This window comes from Pantherophis guttatus, chromosome 1 (genome assembly GCF_059756535.1).
Source record: "Pantherophis guttatus breed Tessera chromosome 1, ASM5975653v1, whole genome shotgun sequence".
NCBI classification, from domain to species: Eukaryota; Metazoa; Chordata; class Lepidosauria; order Squamata; family Colubridae; genus Pantherophis; species Pantherophis guttatus.
The window spans coordinates 127851655-127872202 of NC_142063.1; the positions used below are offsets into that span (position 1 = coordinate 127851655).

The 20548-nt window shown below is 39.7% G+C and overlaps 1 protein-coding gene across 1 annotated transcript in view; it reads left to right on the plus strand.

Annotated features, from left to right (window-relative positions):
- Positions 1 to 679: 679 nt before the first annotated feature.
- The window catches only part of KALRN (kalirin RhoGEF kinase), a 589612-nt gene continuing 569743 nt past the window's right edge, over positions 680 to 20548 (plus strand). Inside the window, exon 1 of the mRNA XM_034423023.3 lies at positions 680 to 698. Within this exon, the coding sequence (XP_034278914.2) occupies positions 695 to 698 (4 nt within the window). The 5' untranslated portion in view covers positions 680 to 694. The remainder of the gene's footprint in view (positions 699 to 20548) is intronic.

Consider the following 20548-nt stretch of genomic DNA (forward strand, 5'->3'; position numbering starts at 1 on the left):
CTTCCTAGTTTTTCTGTAGTAAAACTATCTCCTCAGAAGCTCCCGGATTCTTATATGCCTGTCAAATTTCAATCCTGACAACTGGGCCCCCACCCCACTTGTTCTAATTAGCTCCTAGTATTCAGGTTAATGAACCCCTCCAGGTAATCAGTCCGTGCAGGGGATCCAAAGTTACCTGTGCATTCTGTTCGTATGTCATCTCGCATCAAGTAATAATGAATACTGTGCATGTCACTGAGGGAAAGCCCTGCTCTTTCTTCGTATTTGCTGGGATGAAGAATTAGGGGCTCCGACTTTATCAGTTTCATAAGCAAGGTATATTTACACTAGAGGGAGCAATAGCACCATCCCTTCCTCACTGCTGCTTAGCTACCCATCAGTTGCATGGCAACATTGCAAAGCGGGGAATATATAAAAGAACAATTCAGATTAAATGCTTTGGTCTTTTATATAGTAAAGTTGCCCTAATGATTTATGCTAACTATTAGTATATTATTCAAGTCAAAGCTGAACATGCTGTGAGCCCTGAGCAAGCTTGGCAACGCTACTGGATTGGCTGCAGGAAAGATTCTCCCCCGCTCCTCATCTCCCTTGAAATAATTTTATAAGGATGTTTGGGGTTGTTGGTTTTTGTGGAATCGATTGCAAAGTGGATATGGTTCAAAGACTCTAATGGCAAGCATCTGAAGAAAATATGGGTAAGTGGACTCAATCTTTATTTTAAACCTTTTAGGAGAGTGGGAGGTATCACACGGACCAAATTCCTATAGATAGCCATGCCCTAAAAATAATTTAATTCTTCTGTTTGACCTATCTAGTCCATTGAAGGAGTGCCTTTATATGTAAAAAAGCTCCCTTTAGTCGGTGTCTAACAGAACTGGAGGGTACTTGGTTAACCTAAGTTATCAGGTACTGCCTACAGCTTTAATACTAAAATAGAAGAGAAGAAAAAATTGACAAGTGAAGTGTGAGATAAGCTGCAACTGCTAGTACTCTTTTTTTTGTCCAGCTTTCACGATATACGAGCCATTTCATCTTCTCCATCTGGCCATCCTTCTTATCAACTCATTGACCGAAACCTCATTTGGAATGCTAATACTTCATACAGCTAATGAAGTGTCCAGCCTTCATAGAGATTAAATAATTTATTTTAAAGGATGAAATTTTAAAACATCCAGAAAGTGAAGCTTAGAAATTTAAAATCCAAAATGAGTCTCTGGGACATATTTTAAATTCTTCTCTCTTAGAAATATAAGCAGTGCCTGTTAAACTAGCAAGCTCAGGTATGGAGAACTTCTGCTCTTCAGAGTATTGCTTAATGGCAGCATCTCAGTATCCCTCATTATATTAGACAGGCTTGCTAGGACTTGTTGGGGTGGAGGATTGAATAGCTCTCCACCTCTGATCTAGCCAGTTTTTAGAGAGAAGATAGCTATCTATTTAAGGGATAAAATAAAAATAAGGGTTTTTTTGAGGATGGGGGTCTCATTTCCCAAAACATTAGAACCTAAAATCATCTATATATAGCTGTCAAGAAATAGTCAAACCTTTTTACTTGCTGGAATTTATTACTAGATATGATAAAACCCCACATTTAGAACATGTTAAATGGCATTAGACAATTTTGTAGAGAGGGAGATCACTGCTATTAATTTTGATGACACCAGACTAACTCCAGAATCAAAGAGATTAAAAATCAGTTGCTTGAGAGCAACAATGCAAAGGGGCTATCATTTCAGTCTATGTTGGTGAGCTTCTTGATATATGTATAAATGTGGTCACTATATGGCCACAAAATCTGGGCCAAGTAATCCTTTGGCCTAATATCTCAGGTCTCTTATATTTTTACATTACTCTACATTCATCAGTTCTGACTAGTAATTTTTTCCAGAATCTGAAACCAAATTATTTCTCCCCATCTGCTACTTGATCCTTATAAACGGAGATGCCAAGGACTGATTTTGAAATACTCAATGTTAAAAATCTTTTGCTTCATTCTTGAGCAATAGCTATTCCATTAAACCACTGGGCAGTAAACTACTATGAAAATGAGGAGGCCAGATTATCTTTTAAACCTCAACATGTAATCTTATGCATATTTACTCAGAAGTAAATTCACTGAGCTCAGTGAGTTTTACTTCCTTCTGTGTATAAGAATCCAGCATAAATAAATCTCCCCCTCAATTATTTGTTAAAAAAAATCTAATTATTTAAAATGTCTAACTATTTTTAGTGGGTAGATAATTATCCACAACAGTTTTGACTTGGCAAATGTTTAAGAAGCAAATCTTGCAATGCTTAATTCAGTGATCTGGGCACATTACTTATTAAAGATACAGTATATATTTCTTTTTCAACTCAGTATTTTCAGAAGTTTTTGTTCACATTCAATTACCATAGGAGATAACTTTTTTCATTTTAAAACTTTATTTGTATGTAAAAATAAAAAAGCTAAAGAGTAAACAATTCTCCTTATAACATTTAAACACATGCATGCAGACATATATATTAATCAAAGCTTGCTTTCATTATATAATAGATAATTAAATCAACATTTCAATCAATTAAGAAGAGAAATAGATGGAAAATGGGAAATTAAAAGAAAATTTAATTTCTAAATGGTCCTCATATTGGTACTTCTAGCTGCAAAATGTTTATAGAAAGTAAGTTCTTTGAAGCTTATAACTTGATCAACTGCTATTTTCCAACCTTGTGGTATATTTATTTTTTAATCATAAAACACATATTATCCACTTCTATTGTTCTCCTTTTAACTTCCAGAATATTAGAAAGAGAAAAATATGCATCAACCCAATATGTCTTCCACTAAAGCAGAGACCATATTATCTGAATCAATACTGTATTTTAGCTCCAGATCTCTGTTAGTTAAAACCTCCATTTTCTTCATGAAATGCATGCATCCTGCAACAGGAAGATCTATTTCAAGAGATGTATTTAATATGCACAAAATAATATTTTGTTAAATTAATCATACTTCTCAATCTTTGGCAACAGGAATATACAGATATCTAAATGGTCTTGACATATGTGGAAAAAGCCAGGAACAGATTGTGAAGCAGCCACTTATACTTTGCAAATGATTCGAAGGGAAGTGCTTTGTTTGTGAAGCACTTCCTTCAAATATTTTGTATTGTTCTACTGGGCACCATTTCTTCATTCCAAACAAAGGTGTTTGTCACAAGCCATGATGTCCCCAAAGTGAGGAAAGAGGATTGTGACCTCTAACACAAGTTCATAATTTGTGTAACAGGTGATGATGTCAGAATGCTTATATCATGCCTTCCCCCAGATTACCTTAGGACACGGGTATCAAACTCACCACATCATGTTGCTGTCACGTGATGTTTCCCAACATTTTCCCCATTCGTGGAGCTGGGGTGAGCATGTGATTCATCTGGCCTGTGGGCTGCAAGTTTAGTGCCCCTGCCTTATTATTTTGTAAAACATGCAGTTAAACCTCTAGTATTACAGGAAGTTATAAAGCAGCTCCTATCTCTGTGTTAAAATGAACTTGCCATTATGCACTGCTTGACAGATAATATTTATGGTGCAAATTCTTAGCACAAATTCATAATTGAATCCTATTAATGAACTCCCATTAGATTAACATAGTGGACAATCAAGCTATAATTTGTCCTCCTGTTTATTCCCATCAGTTGAGGAACACATAAGCAGTGTCTTTACTGCTTAACAAGTGCAGTTCAGATAGGACTTCAGGTGATCCTGCTTTTATCACCAGCATATGAGGATATTATCACAGGAAAAGCATAGTATGTTAAGTTGTAGTAACCGTTGCTCCATTTTTAAATAGAGTCCACTGCAGTAATCTGAGAATAAAACATTTTTAAAAAAAACTATGATTGGATTGGAGAGAAAAGGTTTTCAGCAGTTTTGAGAGTTACAGCTGGAACAATAAAAGTTGTTATCCTAATTAATAGTTTAAGCTTAAGGATTCTTTGGGTTTAAATCAGGAAGAAGGTGTAGTTCTGACAGCTGTTTCAGATAATGTTGAGTAGGTCTCTTTGCTTCATTGTTTACATAGCTATATATCTGTGCTACAGAAGTATAATTTGCTCAGTGTTAAGGCAGAAAATTAGTAGAAAAGCTAATGTAGTTATTCTTACGCTAAAGATTATTTTCCAGGCTTAAATTAACAATTGTCCAACAATCTTTAAGAGGTTTAGAATTTCACTGATGAAAGGCAATGGTATTATTTAGTGTTGTCACCCCGCTGTTTTGAAACTGAAATGATGTTTTTTTGCATACTCCTGACTGAATATGGGAATCCATAATTATCCATTTATTTATTTATCTGATCACTTCCCAGAGGATTATTGCCTTGATGTAGTAGGAGGATTCAACAACTCTAGTTAATGCTGAGAATAATGCCAGTGGAAGCATAAATTTCTAGTAGGATTCCCCCTTGCTGAAGGTAGGAAGAGAAAGGAGCTAAGGATAGTCCACAGTAAAGTTGAGGCCACAGGTGAAGGACTCAACCATTTAGAAGAAGAAACTCCAAAATAAAACTCGGAAGAGGGCAGTGGTGAAATACTTCTATATAGTTGCCAAGAAGTTTATAGATATGGTCCAAATATTTTGTTCAGTTTGGGTTCTGGATGATGAGACACATTTTTTGGATAGCTCTCTTCTGGCTACTGAAGAAGAATGTAAAAAAAATTCATGAGTATATTTAGAGAACATATAAACCTCCAGGCCAAATATGCAAGGAAGTCTGGTCACTGATGGCATCAGTATTAAAAAAAACATTATTGGAGTATGGAGCAGGTAAAATAAAAAAGAAGGAAAATCAAGAATTATTGAAATTAAACTAGAGCATGTTTTAATTGTTTAAGGAATAAATGAACATAAGTAGACTGGAATGGGCCACTATAAATCAAATGATTGTGATACACAAAGGAATGGAATGATAATGCTACTAAAAAAAAAACAATCATTATGTGCTTGGCTTTAAAGTAGTAGACCAGTGGCCCCCAATCTTTTGGGCACCAGAGACCAGTATTGTGGAGAGAGGTTTGTCTGCGGACCAGAGGGGCCATGGTTTTGCATGCTGCCTGCATCCTAAGGATGGAGCTCCACTTGTTTGTGCGACCTGGTTGCTGGCATGTTGTGGACTAGTGCCTGTCCATGGACCAGAGGATTGGGGACCTCTGTAGTAGATGACAGCATCACATCTGTTAGATTGTGTGGATTTCCACCAGGGCTGTGTAGTCTTTATAATTATTCAGAATAAGTGATCCAGACCTGGAGTAAGAGCAAGGCCTGTCTGCTATTTGTTAAGGGAGGCCAACCATATTTCAGATTTTTCCATGAGTCTGAAAAAAACCCCAAAGATTAAGTTAAGGAAATGTAGTCATTAAAGTTAAGAGACATTCAGCATGTCCTTTTCTCTGACAGAAGACTAAAAAACTACCAAAGAGTTATATTAATTTCAAATGCAAGCAAAATTTTGTATAACATTTACGAAGAATAGGCATCTGGTCAGATAAAAATGGCAAAGTGGCCATTTTAGAAAAGGCAGAGAGACATTGAATCAGGTAGCACCTCCCAGGGCTGATGTGGGGGAACAAGATATCTGCTGCCTTGAATTATACAAAATAAAGACGGTCCCAAAGGTGCTTTTTCAACAGGCAACTAGACTTTATTTTTCCTTGAAGACGTTTTACTTCTCATCCAAGCTTCTTGGATAAGGAGCAAAACATCTTCAAGGAAAAAGTCCAGTTGCCTCTTGAAAAAGCACCTGTGGGGCAACCATGACCTAGATCCGTGATGGCGAACCTATGGCACGCGTGCCACAGGTGGCACGCGTAGCCATATCGGTGGGCACGTGAGCTCCGCTCCACTAGCTGATTTTCAGGCCTTCTGGGCCCACCAGAAGTAGGGAAGCAGGCTGTTTCCTGCCTCCCGAGGACCTCGGGGGGTGGTGGGAAGGCCCATTTTTCTCTCTCCCCAGCCTCCTTTCTAGGAGTCTGGGGAGGGTGAAAACGGCCTTCCCCACCCCCCGGAGGCCCTCCAGAGGCCCAAAATAGCCCGTTTGCCAACTTCCGGTGGGAACCACCCTCACCCCCACCCTGCTCCTGGCACGCAATGGCAAAAAGGTTAGCCATCACTGACCTAGATGATTGAGAATCTCCATAGATGAAAGTAAAGGCAGTATATACATCTAGATAAGATGATGGATAGAGCAAGAGTTTCTAAGTATTACCTTTGCTTTATAGACTACCTTTGTGTAGAACGTGCCAAAATATAGAAAATATTAAGTCAAATGGGCATACTCTTTTCAGAAACATTGACAAGGAACAAGAAGCTACAGCAAGAAGTGAGCCAGAAGGAACAGAACAGAGTAGAAGAGACTGTGAGACAAGAAGGCATATTGTCTCCATGTTTGCTCAACTTACACAGTGAATATATTATGCAGAATGCCAAGGCTGTAAGAAATGACAGCTGGAATCAAAATTGGAAATTAAACACTAAAAATTTGAGATATGCAGATGACATCCTTTTCTTAGCTGAAATAAAGAAGACATAGAAAAGCTCGTTAAGAAGAGTAAAAATAGAAAGTTAAAAAAAAAATGGCTTGGTGTTAAATAGAAAGAAGACAAAGAAATCTCGTAGGCTTGTTGAATTCACAGATGACAGAAAGGAAACAAAGGTAGTAGATAGTTTGGTTTCCTTCGGGTTAGGAATATATTAAAAAGGGCTGCATATTGAAGAAGTAAACAGATTGATGTTAGGGAAGAAGGCAATGAGAAACAGACTAAATTGGGAAGGATGAAGATGTTTCTATGACAATGAAGATCAGAATAGTTAATAGGGTTGTGCAACATTTCAGATTCAAATACAGTGCCCAGAAAAGTTCATTTAGCACTTTTAGGCAACTCCTTACCATCAGCAGTCCCCTTAAAGTGGCCATGTCTTTTCCTGTGATTGTGCCACTGTGTTTCTCAGCTCTAGTGTAATCTTGGGAGAAGACATGGTTGGATTAAGGAGGTTCCAACAGGTTCTGTGACCACACCCATGCCCACTTTGAACTACCTGCAGGTAGTCCTTGACTTACGACCACAATTGAGCCCAAAATTTATGTTGCTAAGCAAGACAGTTAAGTGAGTTTTGCCCCGTTTTACTAAAAGCCCGTTCTTGCCACAGTTTTTAAATGGATTACTGCAGTTGCTAAGTGAATCACTGCAGTTGTTATGTTAGTAACATGGTTGTTAAGTGAATCTGGCTTCCCCATTGATTCAGAAGGTCACAAACGGTAATCATATGACCCTGGGATGCTGCAACCGTCATAAATATGAACCAGTTACCAAGCATTTGAATTTTGATTATATGACTATGAGGATGCTGCAAGGATTTTAAGTGTGAAAAATGGTCAAAAGTCACTATTTCGAGTGTCGTCGTAACTTCAAATGGTCACTAAATGACTAAATAGTTGTTAGTTGAGGACTACCTGCATTCCCTTTTGAAGTGCTGCACAAACATAATTAAAACAATGTCTTTCCAGTGGTTATGAATAGCAATGAAAGCAGATCACTAAGAAGAAGAGAAAAAAGACAAATGCCTTCATATTATGGATGTGAAGATGGTTACTAAGAGTACGATGGACTGCAAAAAACAACAACCCAATCAATCATTTCTGGAAAAAATAGAGTGACCGCTCCCTCGAGGCAATGAAATTGATGTACTTTCACCATGTGATGTAAACAGATGATGAACTAGGAAAAAAAAAAAAGAATTATGCTTAGCCGCTTTAGCAGAAGTAGGAGGCAAAACCATAGATAAACTGGAGGAACAATAAAAAAAGATTTTAGGAACATCCCTGGAAAGCTGCAAATTTTCAGCAGAGGCAGGCTGAGATGGCAGGTTCCTGTTTGTATAGTCATCTGGAGTTGGGCCTGTCTTGATGCCATTAAATTAATTGGCCTCTATCCAAGTGTGCATTTTATTTACTTTCGGTAGCCTAAAATTTTGAATAATCGCAGTAACCCATCATAACCAATGTTAGGGTCCATTGCTTATCCTCTACATGATTCCACCATAACTTTCCTCCTCTGTTGGTTTCTTTCTTTTTGTACATTTTTTGGGGGAAGGAGGAACTCTTTGTTGTGATTGATTCATTCCTCCAAAGCCCAGGTGTGAATTTGTATAGGAGCAGAGGAGCCAAGGAGATTTCCTTCCCTTTCCAGCAGCAAGGTCACAAAACAAAGCTACAGCTTCTACAAGCCAGTGAAGCTGAATAAATTGAGAGTAATGACCGGCTTCCCTCTTGTTCCCTCTTCTGCCTGCTGGCCAGATCTTCTCCAGCCTGGCTTGCCCTCCATAAGCAACCCACACCTGCTCCTCTATTTTAGTGACTTCTCCTAACTAGGTAGGTTGGGGGTGGGGGGGCAAAGATAGCCCAGGGGAACTGATCCGGATGGAGCCTGATTGCCTTTGTATTCAGGGTCCTTGCCCACCTTCTCCCACAGAAAGACTTCCAACTTTCTTGGAGGGGTTATGAAGAAGGAGCTAGGGTCACAGAATTGAGTGCACACCAGCTGTTAGAGGCCAGGTGGCACAAGAAGATTAAGCATAATTGGAGACCTTGGGGGCCACCTAAAAAAAAAAAGATGCATGAGCTACTCAAATTTGCAGAGCACCTTTGCTGATAGAAGTGCAACTATACTTTTTTTCCCCTGTTCCCTGATTGGTTTTCACACCTTTGTTGACCAAGGTACATCTTTATGATGTCAAAGTATGGCTTACTTAATTCTGATTTACTGAAAGCCTTATAATTTGAGTCTATTGGACAAATCATGGGTCTGTGTGACACATGTTGTTCAATAAACTATGAATAAAATGTCCTGGCTTAGCATGACGTGAAGGACGCTCACCTTGCATCTATTTAACTGCCAGGAGTGACCCATTGAGTTTCAGTTGCAAATCAGCCTAAGATTATATAGCAAGACTCAGATCTGAAAGACTGTGTTTATGTTCATGTCAGAGGTGGGTTTCAGCAGGTTCTGACCAGTTCTGGAGAACCAGTAGCGGAAATTTTGAGCAGTTCGGAGAACCGGTAAATACCACCTCTGACTGGCCCCGCCCCCATCTATTCTCTGCCTCCCGAGTCCCAGCTGATCGGAAAGAAATGGGGATTTTGCAGTAACCTTTCCCTGGAGTGGAGAGGGAATGGAGATTTTACAGTATCCTTCCCCTGCCATGCTCACCAAGCCATGCCCACCAAGCCATGCCACACCCATCAAGTCACACCCATAGAACCGGTAGTAAAAATGTTGAAACCCACCACTGGTTCATGTATCACATTAAGGCAGGGGTGGGCAACTGTGGTCCTTTTACAACCTGTCTCAGGAATTCTGGGAGTTGAAGTCCACAGGTCATAAAGGGGCCATATTTAATGCATTAAGGCATTAAAGTCATTGATTTAGTATTGGCTTAAAGTGTGGTTTAAGCTAGTCGAAGAGATTTGTAAGCAAATGGTTTATAACTTAATATTACTATCCAGAGTTGTCTTTCAAAGTGAGATGGGCATCATAGAAATTAATTAATTAAATAAATTTATGCATTTATGTTTTTTATTCATCATATCATGATTAAATAGTATTCATACTCCCATCTGCTAAACCACAGTTAACTAGGCAAAAACACATTGCATCTTAGTGTGTTGTATGAATCTGAACATCTTGTTAAGTCAAAAAGTTCTGTTTCTTCAGGAAACTTTGTGTTTGATAAATCACGGTTTGTGGTTTAACAAATATCTATAATCATCATCTCCATTTATCCAAATATGTGAAAATTGAATAACTTTGGCATGCCCCTTTGCTTTTTGCTCATAAGTCTCTCTGTTAAGAAGGATCGTACTTTTACTGCTGAATCACATTTCTTTTTCAAAAATATATGTGAGAAGGTGCCTTTCTGGATTCAAAATGCTCTCAATTTGTGTTTACAACTTTTGCTTGTCCATACTGTTGCTGCATCTGTGCCATTGATGGCGGGACAGAAGGAAATTTCTTTTCCTCCAAAACATTTCAAAGAATTAGGAATCGTGAAATTACAGATTGAAACAACCTAACCTAGAAGAATTTATTTTCCCTATTGCTGCTGTGGCAAGACTGATGAGGGAGACTTTCTCCCTAAATGATCTCAGCTAATCAAGAACTGAATCCGATACGGTGGCTGGATTCCAACTCCCAGGCAAAATTTCTGATAATGATGTACCAACATCTGAATTGCTCATGGACACCTCCCATCTGTGCCACCCACTCTATGGAATACAGTGACATTGGCATGCTACTTTACCAATCAGTTGGGGTTATGTGCCAGTGTCACCGAGGACAAGTGAACCCATATTGCTATTAAGGAATATTTTGTTGCTAAGGAAACTAGGGAGATTATTTTTAGTTCTTTTGCATTGAAAAGAAACTACCATAGTGTAGCATGGTGCAGCAAAACATGAATATTGGCCCAGTTGCCTTGGCAACACAAATATTACGTTAGCTGTTCCAAATTTACTAAAGGTATGTCCCTCTTCCCAATACTTGTACCTTTCAGGTTTCCCAACACTAGAAGGTTCTGGAGATGCAAACCATTAGCAAAATCCTTCTTCACTTGAGTTCTTGAAAAATGTTATTTATTTAACTATGGGTAGTTAAAGAATTTCTTTGGCTGCCCACCTCAAACACTGTAACTCTGGAATCTTTTAACAGCATCTTTGGAAAGTAATTGTTGGAGAACTTAATAATGTATCTTTCATACTTTATCAGGTCCAAAAATATGCTGTGTTTCTGACATGATGCAATCTGTAACTTCAGCCAGCATTACCCAGCATTTGATGATACTCCAAATGTTTTGAGGCCTGATAACTGGGAACTATAATCCAACCTGTCTGGAGGTCAAAAGGTTGGAGAAATCAATTCTAGTTAGAAAATCTATAGGTCAGTGTTTTAGACCAGGGGTCCTCGGGTTGTGGCCTACTACTGGGCCATGGCCAGGGGTGCTATTCAGCAGGTTCTGACAGGTTCTGGAGAACCGGTAGCAGAAATTTTGAGCAGTTTGGAGAACCGGCAAATACCACCTCTGGCTGGCCCCAGAGTGGGGTGGGAATGGAGATTTTGCAATATCCTTCCCCCAGGAGTGGGGACGCAATGGGGATTTTGCAGTATCCTTTCCCTGGTGTGGGGTGGGAATGGGGATTTTGCAGTATCCTTTCCCTGGTGTGGGGTGGGAATGGGGATTTTGCAGTATCCTTCCCCTGGAGTGGGGTGGGAATAGGGATTTTGCAGTATCCTTTCCCTGGTGTGGGGTGGGAATGGAGATTTTGCAGTATCCTTCCCCTGCCACCCTCACCAAGCCCTGCCAAGCCACACCCACCAAGCCACGCCCACAGAACCAGTAGTAAAAAAATTGAATTCCACCACTGGCCATGGCCTATTTGGAACTGGGCCGCACTAGATGCAGGCTGGTCCGCATACATGCACGCGTGCATACACAGCTCCGCTCATGCGAGCGACGCCCCAAAGGCTTCTCTTCTCTCTTGAGTGATTGTGCAATCTGGTTCCCATCTCCTCCCCGCAGCCAGGCCACCAAGCTGTAAAGGTTGGGGACCACTGTTTTAGAGAACTTATCTTTAAGGGGTTTTTTAAGATTAAGTGTTTTTCTGGTGAAACCGGTCTATCAGGGCAACCTGATCTACCCAAATATGGGACGGAGCATACTTGATAGAATAGAATAGAATTCTTTATTGGCCAAGTGTGATTGGACACAGAAGGAATTTGTCTTGGTGCATACTGCTTCCACTTTTTCCTTTCAGCCCCAATCCAGGAGCCTTCACAGGCAGTTGCTTTTGCAACAAACTATTTTTTGTGTTGAATTTATTGACAAGGAAATAAAGGTAGATGTTTTAAGGTTAATAAAGGTTTTAAGATATTTCATTCTGCTTGCAGTTTATTTTTATTGCTTCAAACCCATTAACTATATGATTGGTAAAACTGATGTGGTTAATTTAACTATATCTCTATAAATTTCATTTTTATCCATTTTTCAATGTATAAGTGTACATATATGTGCTTGTGTGTTTACGCACAAATATACACAAACACAAATGCATATATATGGTAAGAGTGAATTGAAAACCAGGTCTGTATTTATGCCCAGTCAAGTGTGAAATTAATGTCCTACAAGCACACTCAACTAAATACATTTAGCTTTCACTGTTTAATTTAGTAGTTAAAGACTCTTTTTGAACTGCTGTCATACAGGGTAATTCAGCAAAAGTTCAGCTCCATGACATATAATACACTCTCGAGTTAATTCACAAATCTCATGAATTCAATAGGCGGTCTCCCACATAAGTGTATATGTTGGATTATAGACTCTACACATTTATTTTGAATTAAAAATAATAATGGAATGGGGTTTAAATTTAGTCTGCTCCTTTTCATCTGGATTAAATCTGCTGAAGCCAATGGAGCATTTTTTTTAGTCATGATTTGGTATTACCCGGGACAAGCTCATAATTACTGTAGAGGCTAAAATCCCGAAGAATCCCAAGTCTGTTTGAAGAGAGAACATCTTAGGGATACATGCCAGGTTCACTTGTTCGTTTGCCATTAGATTGAGAATGAATGTGATGTTACTGCAAATGGACCTGGTGTTTATCATCAGCAGATCAAGTTGATCAGTGACTTCTTGGGGTCAGAATTGAGGCATTTGGGCTGGAAGAGGAGACCACCACCAAATTATTGATCAGCCTTACCCTGTAACAGTTTACCTGGTGATACCTTCTACCATGTCTTCTTCAACTTCTTACTGCCAATATGTATCTAAGGGACCATTTTCTTCTCTAAAGCTTAGCAATGAACGAGAGGCAGTTTGGTCTAGTGGTTAAGTTACCAGGCTAGAAAGCTAGGGAGCATGAGATCAAGTCCCTCTTAGCCATGAAAGCCAGCTGGGTGTCTTTGAGCCAGCCACTCTCTCTCAGCCCAACTCACCTCATAGGGCTGCTGTTGTGGAGAAAATAGGAAGAGGAAGGTGTGTTGGATATATTTGCTACCCTGGAGAATAGCCTTCTCAACCCAGCTTGTTTCCTCATCCCCTGACCTGCACAGATCAGGCCAGGCAATCTCAAATCTTTTTGCCGGTATTGAAGGTAAGATTTTCCATAACTATCACTAAGTAAATGCAAGGATTTGTGAATGATCCACAGTTCTTATATATTTGAGTATGTACTCAATCTTGTGTGATTATCCATTTTTTCCTGACTGACATTACTATACGACATTTCTTCATCATGCCAAGCTATACATCCTAGCTGCTGCACTGCTTTTCGTCCTGGGCTCTCTCTTCTTTCTCAGCTAGCCTACCCACAGCAATAGTTACCAATATCGTTGATTTGACTCCTTGTGACTGCAGGTTCCTCTTCATCTCTTCTGTTGGAGTGTTTTACTGTTTTACAATGTTAAAAAAAGTTGGAGAGAGGAAAAAAGAAGGAGCATTCATGCTCCCAAGCCAGCTGTGGTGCTCCTCAGCCTATCATCATCATCATCATCATCATCATCATCATCATCATTATTATTATTATTATTATTATTATTATTATTATTGGCACATTTCTATGCCGCCCAACTCCCTGGGGACTCTGGGCGGCTTACAACAAAAAATAATGTGAACAATATACCATAAAAGTTGTTTTAAAAAAACATTAAAAACCATACACTCCATTCATGGCCGGATCTCATAAGATTGCAGCAGCGAGATCAACGGCCCCAGGCCTGTCGGAAAAGCCAGGTCTTCACCGTTTTCTGGAAGGCCAATAGGGTGGGGACGGTCCGGACCTCAGGAAATAATTGGTTCCAGAGAGCCGGGGCAGCCACAGAGAAGGCCTCCCCTGTGGGCCCGTCAGCCGACATTGTTTAGCTGATGGGACCCAGAGGAGACCAACTCTGTGGGATCTTACCGGTCGTTGTGAGCTATGCGGTAGAAGGCGGTCTAGAAGATAGCCTGGCCCTAAGCCATGTAGGGCTTAGATGGATGCTGGAGTATTATTATTATTATTATTATTATTATTATTATTATTATTGTTGTTGTTGTTGTTGTTGTTGTTGTTGTTGTTATTGTTGTTGTTGTTGAGAAAAGGGTCTCAAAATTCTTAGGTGAAGATTTAAGGGGGAGGGAAGGGATCTTTAAGCCCCAACTGCCAGAGAGGAGGAGGGGGAATGACAGAAGGAGAGATGGTGAGGCAGAGGCATGGTGGGTTTCAATTTTTTTTACTACCGGTTCTGTGGGTGTGGCTTGGTGGGCGTGGCTTGGTGGGCATGGCAGGGGAAGGATACTGTAAAATCTTCATTCCCACCCCACTCCAGGGGAAGGTTACTGCAAAATTCACATTTCCTCCTGATCAGCTGGGATTTGGGAGGCAGAGAATAGATGGGCCAGTTAGAATTTTTACTACCGGTTCTCCGAACTACTCAAAATTTCTGTTACCGGTTCTCCAGAACTGGTCAGAACCTGCTGAAACTCACCTCTGGGCAGAGGTGTGTGTGTGTGTGTGTGAGTGTGTGTCTGCGTGCAAATGTGTGATCCAACCAATAAGGGAGACACTGACCCAAAGTGGGAGGTGGTGGCAAGAGAAAGATTAAAACCCCAAGAGAAAGACTGGACAAATGAAGGTTCTCTTCGAAGACTGAAAAGCAATCAGGAGGTGTTCTAGTTCTGGAAGATCAAAGCTTTCTCCTTCAGCAAATCCAGGAAGGGGTGACAGCTCCAGCTCCCCTCTGGGGGTTCTGACATAGGTGGGGTGAGGCAGTACATGTGATAACCACGATCAGTTGTTGAGACTCTAGAAAGAGTGCAGAGAAGAACAACAAAGATGATTAGCGGACTGAAGGCTAAAGCATATGAAGAATGGTTGCAGGAACTGGGTAATGAAGAGTAGGGGTGACATGATAGCAGTGTTAGATCAGAATAGAACTAAGTAAGTTGTCAGGTTGAGCAAATGAGGAATACTCATTGACAACTTCCTTAGTTTAGACAACTTATTGCATCCAGTTTTGGTTACCACAATATAAAAAAGATGTTGAGATTCTGGAAAGAGTGCAAATCTAGTGTGTCTAATCTAGTGAAAAGAAGTATGTCTAATCTAGTGAAAAGAAGGACTATGGGAGACATAATAGCAGTGTTTCAATATTTGAGGGGCTGCCACAAAGAAGAGGGAGACAAGCTATTCTTCAAAGCACCCGAAGGCAGGACAAGAAGCAATGGATGGAAAATTACCAAGGAGACAACCAATCTAGAATGAAGGAGAAATTTCCTGACAGTGAGAACAATTCATCAGTGGGATGGCTTGCCTCTGGAAGTTGTGAGTACTCCAACACTGGAGGTTTTTAAGAAGAGATTTGGACTGGAAGACTTCCAAGGTCCCTTCTAACTCTGTTACTCTGTTATTATCTATTATTCTGAGTGCAAGCAGAGACCTTTCCTTCTTCCAATCAGCTTGCCAATTCTTCCTTCTTCTTCTCTTCCTCTCTATGCCCAGTCAGTCCAATTCAATCCACTGATTGCCATGCCTTTTAAAATGTCGCTTACTGTTTCTTTCCTTTCTTTGTGCTGTGGGGTTCTGATTTCCCTTAAATTGTATTCCTTTTTATTCCCCCCCCACATTTAATTGCTTTGTTTGACTGTCAGCCTCTGACCACCATGACGATTTCTCTCCTCCCCCAGAATTGCTATCCCAAAGCTAACAGGGCCTCACCCAGTTGTAAGAGGTAACATCTCACTTCCAGCCAGGCATACACATTCTTGTCACTGAAAGCAAGGGCAAAAGTTGCTTTCAGATAAATAATTTTTGTCTACAAAATCAAACCGAGCTACTTTAAAGGAAGAGGAAAAAGCCTGTTCTCAGAGTGGCTCAGCATTAAAAGTGGAGACTCATTTGGCCCACAGGCCAAAATCTTGCATTCATATTAATGGCACATGGCTAATTGATATGAATTATTTACTCTTGTATCTGCTTTTGAATTACCATTTTATATTGAGTATTAGGTTTAGTAAGCCGAGAGCCAAATATAAAATACAGATGATATGCTTACATTACATTCCTTGATATAGGTAGCCTTCAATTTACAACAGTTTGCTTAGTGACCGTTCAGAGTTACAATGGCACTGAGATATGTGACTTATGGCCATTTTTCACAGTTATGACCTTTGCAGCATCCCTATGGTCACCTGATCAAAATTCAGACGCTTGGCAACGGGTTCATATTTCTGACCATTGCTGTTTCCCAAGGTTGTGTGATCACCTTTTACAACCTTCTGACAAGCAAAATCAATGGAGAAATCAGATTCACTTCATAACCGGGTTGCTAATTTATTGACTGCAGTGACTCACTTAACAACAGTGGAAAGAAAAGTCATAAAATGGGGCAAAACTCAGTTAACCAATGTCTCACTTAAGAACAGAAATGTTGGGCTCAATTGTGGTAGTAAGTCAAGGACTACCTTTATATTTGTATCAGGCAGGCTGTATTTCCAGTGAAAGTGAATGGCCACAAATAGGGCAACATGTTGACAGTCGAGTCAAATTGACTTTAGATTTCTGTTCTTACTCTGTGGTCTTATTCTAAATGTAGTACCATCATGGAAGTAAAGGGAGTGTTTCACAGCTGAAATTGTGCCTGTAGTTTACCCAGTCCTTCTTATTCAATAAACGATCAGAACGATAAAAATTAAGAATTCCAGGGAAAGCAAAGAACAAACTTTGCAGCTCAGTCACTCTTTTAATGACAATGCAGGAGATTATCTTTCTATGGCTAAGGGCCACTGTAATGGTTTGGGATGAGATCTTCAGTGAGCAAAGCAAAGATGCTACCTGGTTATACGCATATCATGTTATCAGCGTTTGCAACGTCTAAGATCATGTGTGGGTATTTGTGTGTGCAACATGCATGCTTGCAAGATTAATTCTGATTTGGGTCTATTAAGGCTAATCTTTGTTTTGTTATACCGCATAAAGTTTATTTAGGTTTCCAGACTTCCAATCTCAAAATAATGGAGAATCAACATTAACCATGCAGTCAGAAGATAGTCTAGGAGCCACAATGAGAAATTGAGAGCTTTGGGGGCTATATGGGGATTTGGAATTCCAGCTGTATTCACTCCTATGTCATCCACCTTGAGTGTTTACCCAGGAAAGAGATAAATCAAATAAAGCAACAGAATAGAAAAACCACACAAAATTGACCTTAGTTTTGCTCTGCTTATCTGTGGCTCTGAGGTGCATGACAGAATGATGTCTGAAACTATTAAGACTATATATTTGGTGAATTTTTTGTTGAGCTGCTACTGAGGATCTCACGATGAAATATTGGTTCTTTGCTCAGCAAACATCTGTTCGCCATATGAAAAAAGTGAAATTACTGAAACAAGCTGAAAAGAGGTGAGCAAGTGGGCGAATAGGAATATACGCTTGGTTATTTACTGGCAAAGGGATTCCCTGAAGAAATCCAACCTATGGCGAAAATGAAATGAAATATTGTTTATTTGGTCCAGGACTCACAAAAATAAATAAAAAGCAGCAGCCAAAGTGGAATCAAATTGATGAAATAAGATACTAGAATAACAAAGATAAAATAACACATAAAATATGACAAACTCCACTATAATAATGCATCAATTACCTGTGCAAGTGTAAATCTAACGTTTATAATCTATGAGTAAAATATGTATCATCTAAAAAACAAGCTAGCTAGTATGTATTAACCCTAAAGTGATAAATAAAACAGAAGTAATTATTTGGCTACTTCGTAAGTGATAAAGGGCTTTGAACTTCTAGAAGATGATTCACATAGGACTTGCTTGGCCTTCCTGGAAATTTACTTATTAGGGGGAAAACATAAACAGGCCTGATATTCCTGTAGAATTTACAGTGTAATAATGCATGCAAAATGATTTCAATCTCCTTGTCGCCACATAGGTAGGTAACCTTGTTTAATGGGGTTTTTGGAGTATCTACCTTGGATGATAAGATGTTATACCTGGCTTTGAAAAATGCTATCCTCAGTTTGGGGAAAGTAGGATTTTAAAGATAGTAAAGATACCTTGTTGGTCAGGCCTGTTAGTAGATTGCCCCAACCTAGTTGAAATTGGATATATAATTTCAATCTGTAATTCTATATCCTTTATTCTTTCAGTGAGCAGTTGTTTGGCTTGGTCATATCCTAAGGCATGGCTGTCAAACTCGTGGCACACAGGCTGGATGCGTCATGCACTGGCCATACCCACGCCCGGTTTAGCGAAGTGGGAAAAAGTCATGATATGTCACGTGACCCTGCCATGATGACACGAATTTGACACCCCTGTCCTAAGGAAATTAGGAACGGCGCAGAAATATTTTATTACTATTATTCTCAGTAGATGTGTTATTATATTATTATTACTGTTATCAGTTCATGTGCTAATATTTATTACTATTTTCTATCTGGTCTTTTTTTTTTTTTCTCTTGTAAATGGTGTACCTTGACAATACACTGTATTCAAAAATGTTTATGAATAAAATTATTAAAAATTTGGGGAGGGGGAAGGAATGGCGCAGAAAACCCATATGATTTTGAATTCTGCTCCTAGGCCAGTTTCCAGGGAGAAGGGAAATTGTCTATCAAAATTAAAGGAGTTATTCTGACACGGAGGAATTGGATGATCCAGTAGTTGGATGATCCAGTAGTTTATTTTCCTGTTCCAAGGCCTTACCTGGATTGCAGGCATTCCTCTCTCTAGCCTTAACTGCGCATTTGTTGCTCCTTTGGGTACGAGAAGTGATCCTGCAAATTTTATTTGTAATGTTTCCAGTGCACTCTTCTTTGCATAAATTCCTACTGGTGTACCATAAAGGATTTGGGCCAGTGGTTTGGCCTCAAAATGTTTTAATGCCCCAGGGATTAATTGTTCTCTGCTTGTATAAAAGAAGCGCTTAGCAGCATTTATAGACCTAAGAGCTGAATGTACTAACTACATGATCTGATGTGCATTCCAGGTGCCTTTAGAGTGGAAAAACACGCCAAGCAGAGGTGGGTTTCAGCAGGTTCTGACCAGTTCTGGAGAGCCAGTAGTGGAAATTTTGAGTAGTTCAAAGAACTGGTAAATACCACCTCTGACTGGCCCTGCCCCCATCTATTCCCTGCCTCCTGAGTCCCAGCTGATGGGGAGGAAATGGGGATTTTGCAGTAACCTTCCCCTGGATTGGAGAGGGAATGGAGATTTTACAGTATCCTTCCCCTGCAGTGGGGTGCAGTGGGAATGGAGATTTTACAGTATCTTTCCCCTGCCACACCCACCAAGCCACGCCACACTTACCAAGCCACACCCACAGAACCAGTAGTAAAAATTTTTGAAACCCACCACTGATGCCAAGGTTTTTCAATCCAGTAACCTGTTCTAATTTGTGTCCTTCAACTGTTCAACTAGGACTGATAGATGGTTCTCTTAGCAAAGACCAGAAATGTAAGCTTTTCAAAATTAGGATCTGGATGATTTTGCCTGCAGTGCCCAAATATCGCTGCTTATCGCTCTTTTCAACCCCATAGCAGTTTGTGAAATTATGGTGGCATCATCAATGTAGAGGAGTATGGGGATTTTGCGCCTTGCTAATTTAAGGGAGTGCGGAAATCCAGATTATGAAAAAGATCCACCGCTAAACTAAGGTGCAACTTGAAAAGAGAGGGGACAAGAATATATCCCTGTTACACTCCTTTCTGAGCACCTAGTGGGCCAGAGGGGGGACCTTTGGGGATTGCAGCTCACCTTAAAGTGGTGTTGAAGTATGATTTCTATATCAGAAATTGCAATGGTGAAAATGCAAATACTGTTTTTTTCCCCCAGCAGTCTTCTAAAGAACTAACATGTTTCAAATTATAGGTTCAGCTAGCAATATTTATTTCCGGTTTCCCGGAGAAGTTGCAGATTAAGTCACACCAAAATATTTGTCATTTAATTTCATCTAAGCCAATTTATTTATTCTCTCTTCAAGTTCTTCCTCAGGCTGCTTACAATCAAATACAACAAAAGCAAGTTAACAGTGTCATGATTAAAACCTAATAGCAATAAAAGCAAAAAAGCAAACAAGAGAGCATATTTGCATATATATATATATTAGTATTCCCAAAGGGTTTATTTTTATTTTTAGGTAAAGGTTCTCTGCCTGACACTGGAACTTTAAACAAACTTCTTATCACCCAGAATGTTTTTCCCCCTTAGGCCCACTAAAATGCTTCCATTAGGTGAGACCTAATACACGTAGTCCTCGACTTATCACAGTTTGTTCAGTGATCATTTGAAGTTATAATGGCACTGAAAAAAGTGACATGACTGTTTTTCACATTTATGACCATGACAGCATCGCCACGGTCACATGATCAAAATTCAGATGCTCGCAACTGGCATGTATTTATGACAGTTGCAGTATCTTGGAGTCATGTGATCATTTTTTGCGACTTTCTGACAAGCAAAGTCAACGGGGAAGCCA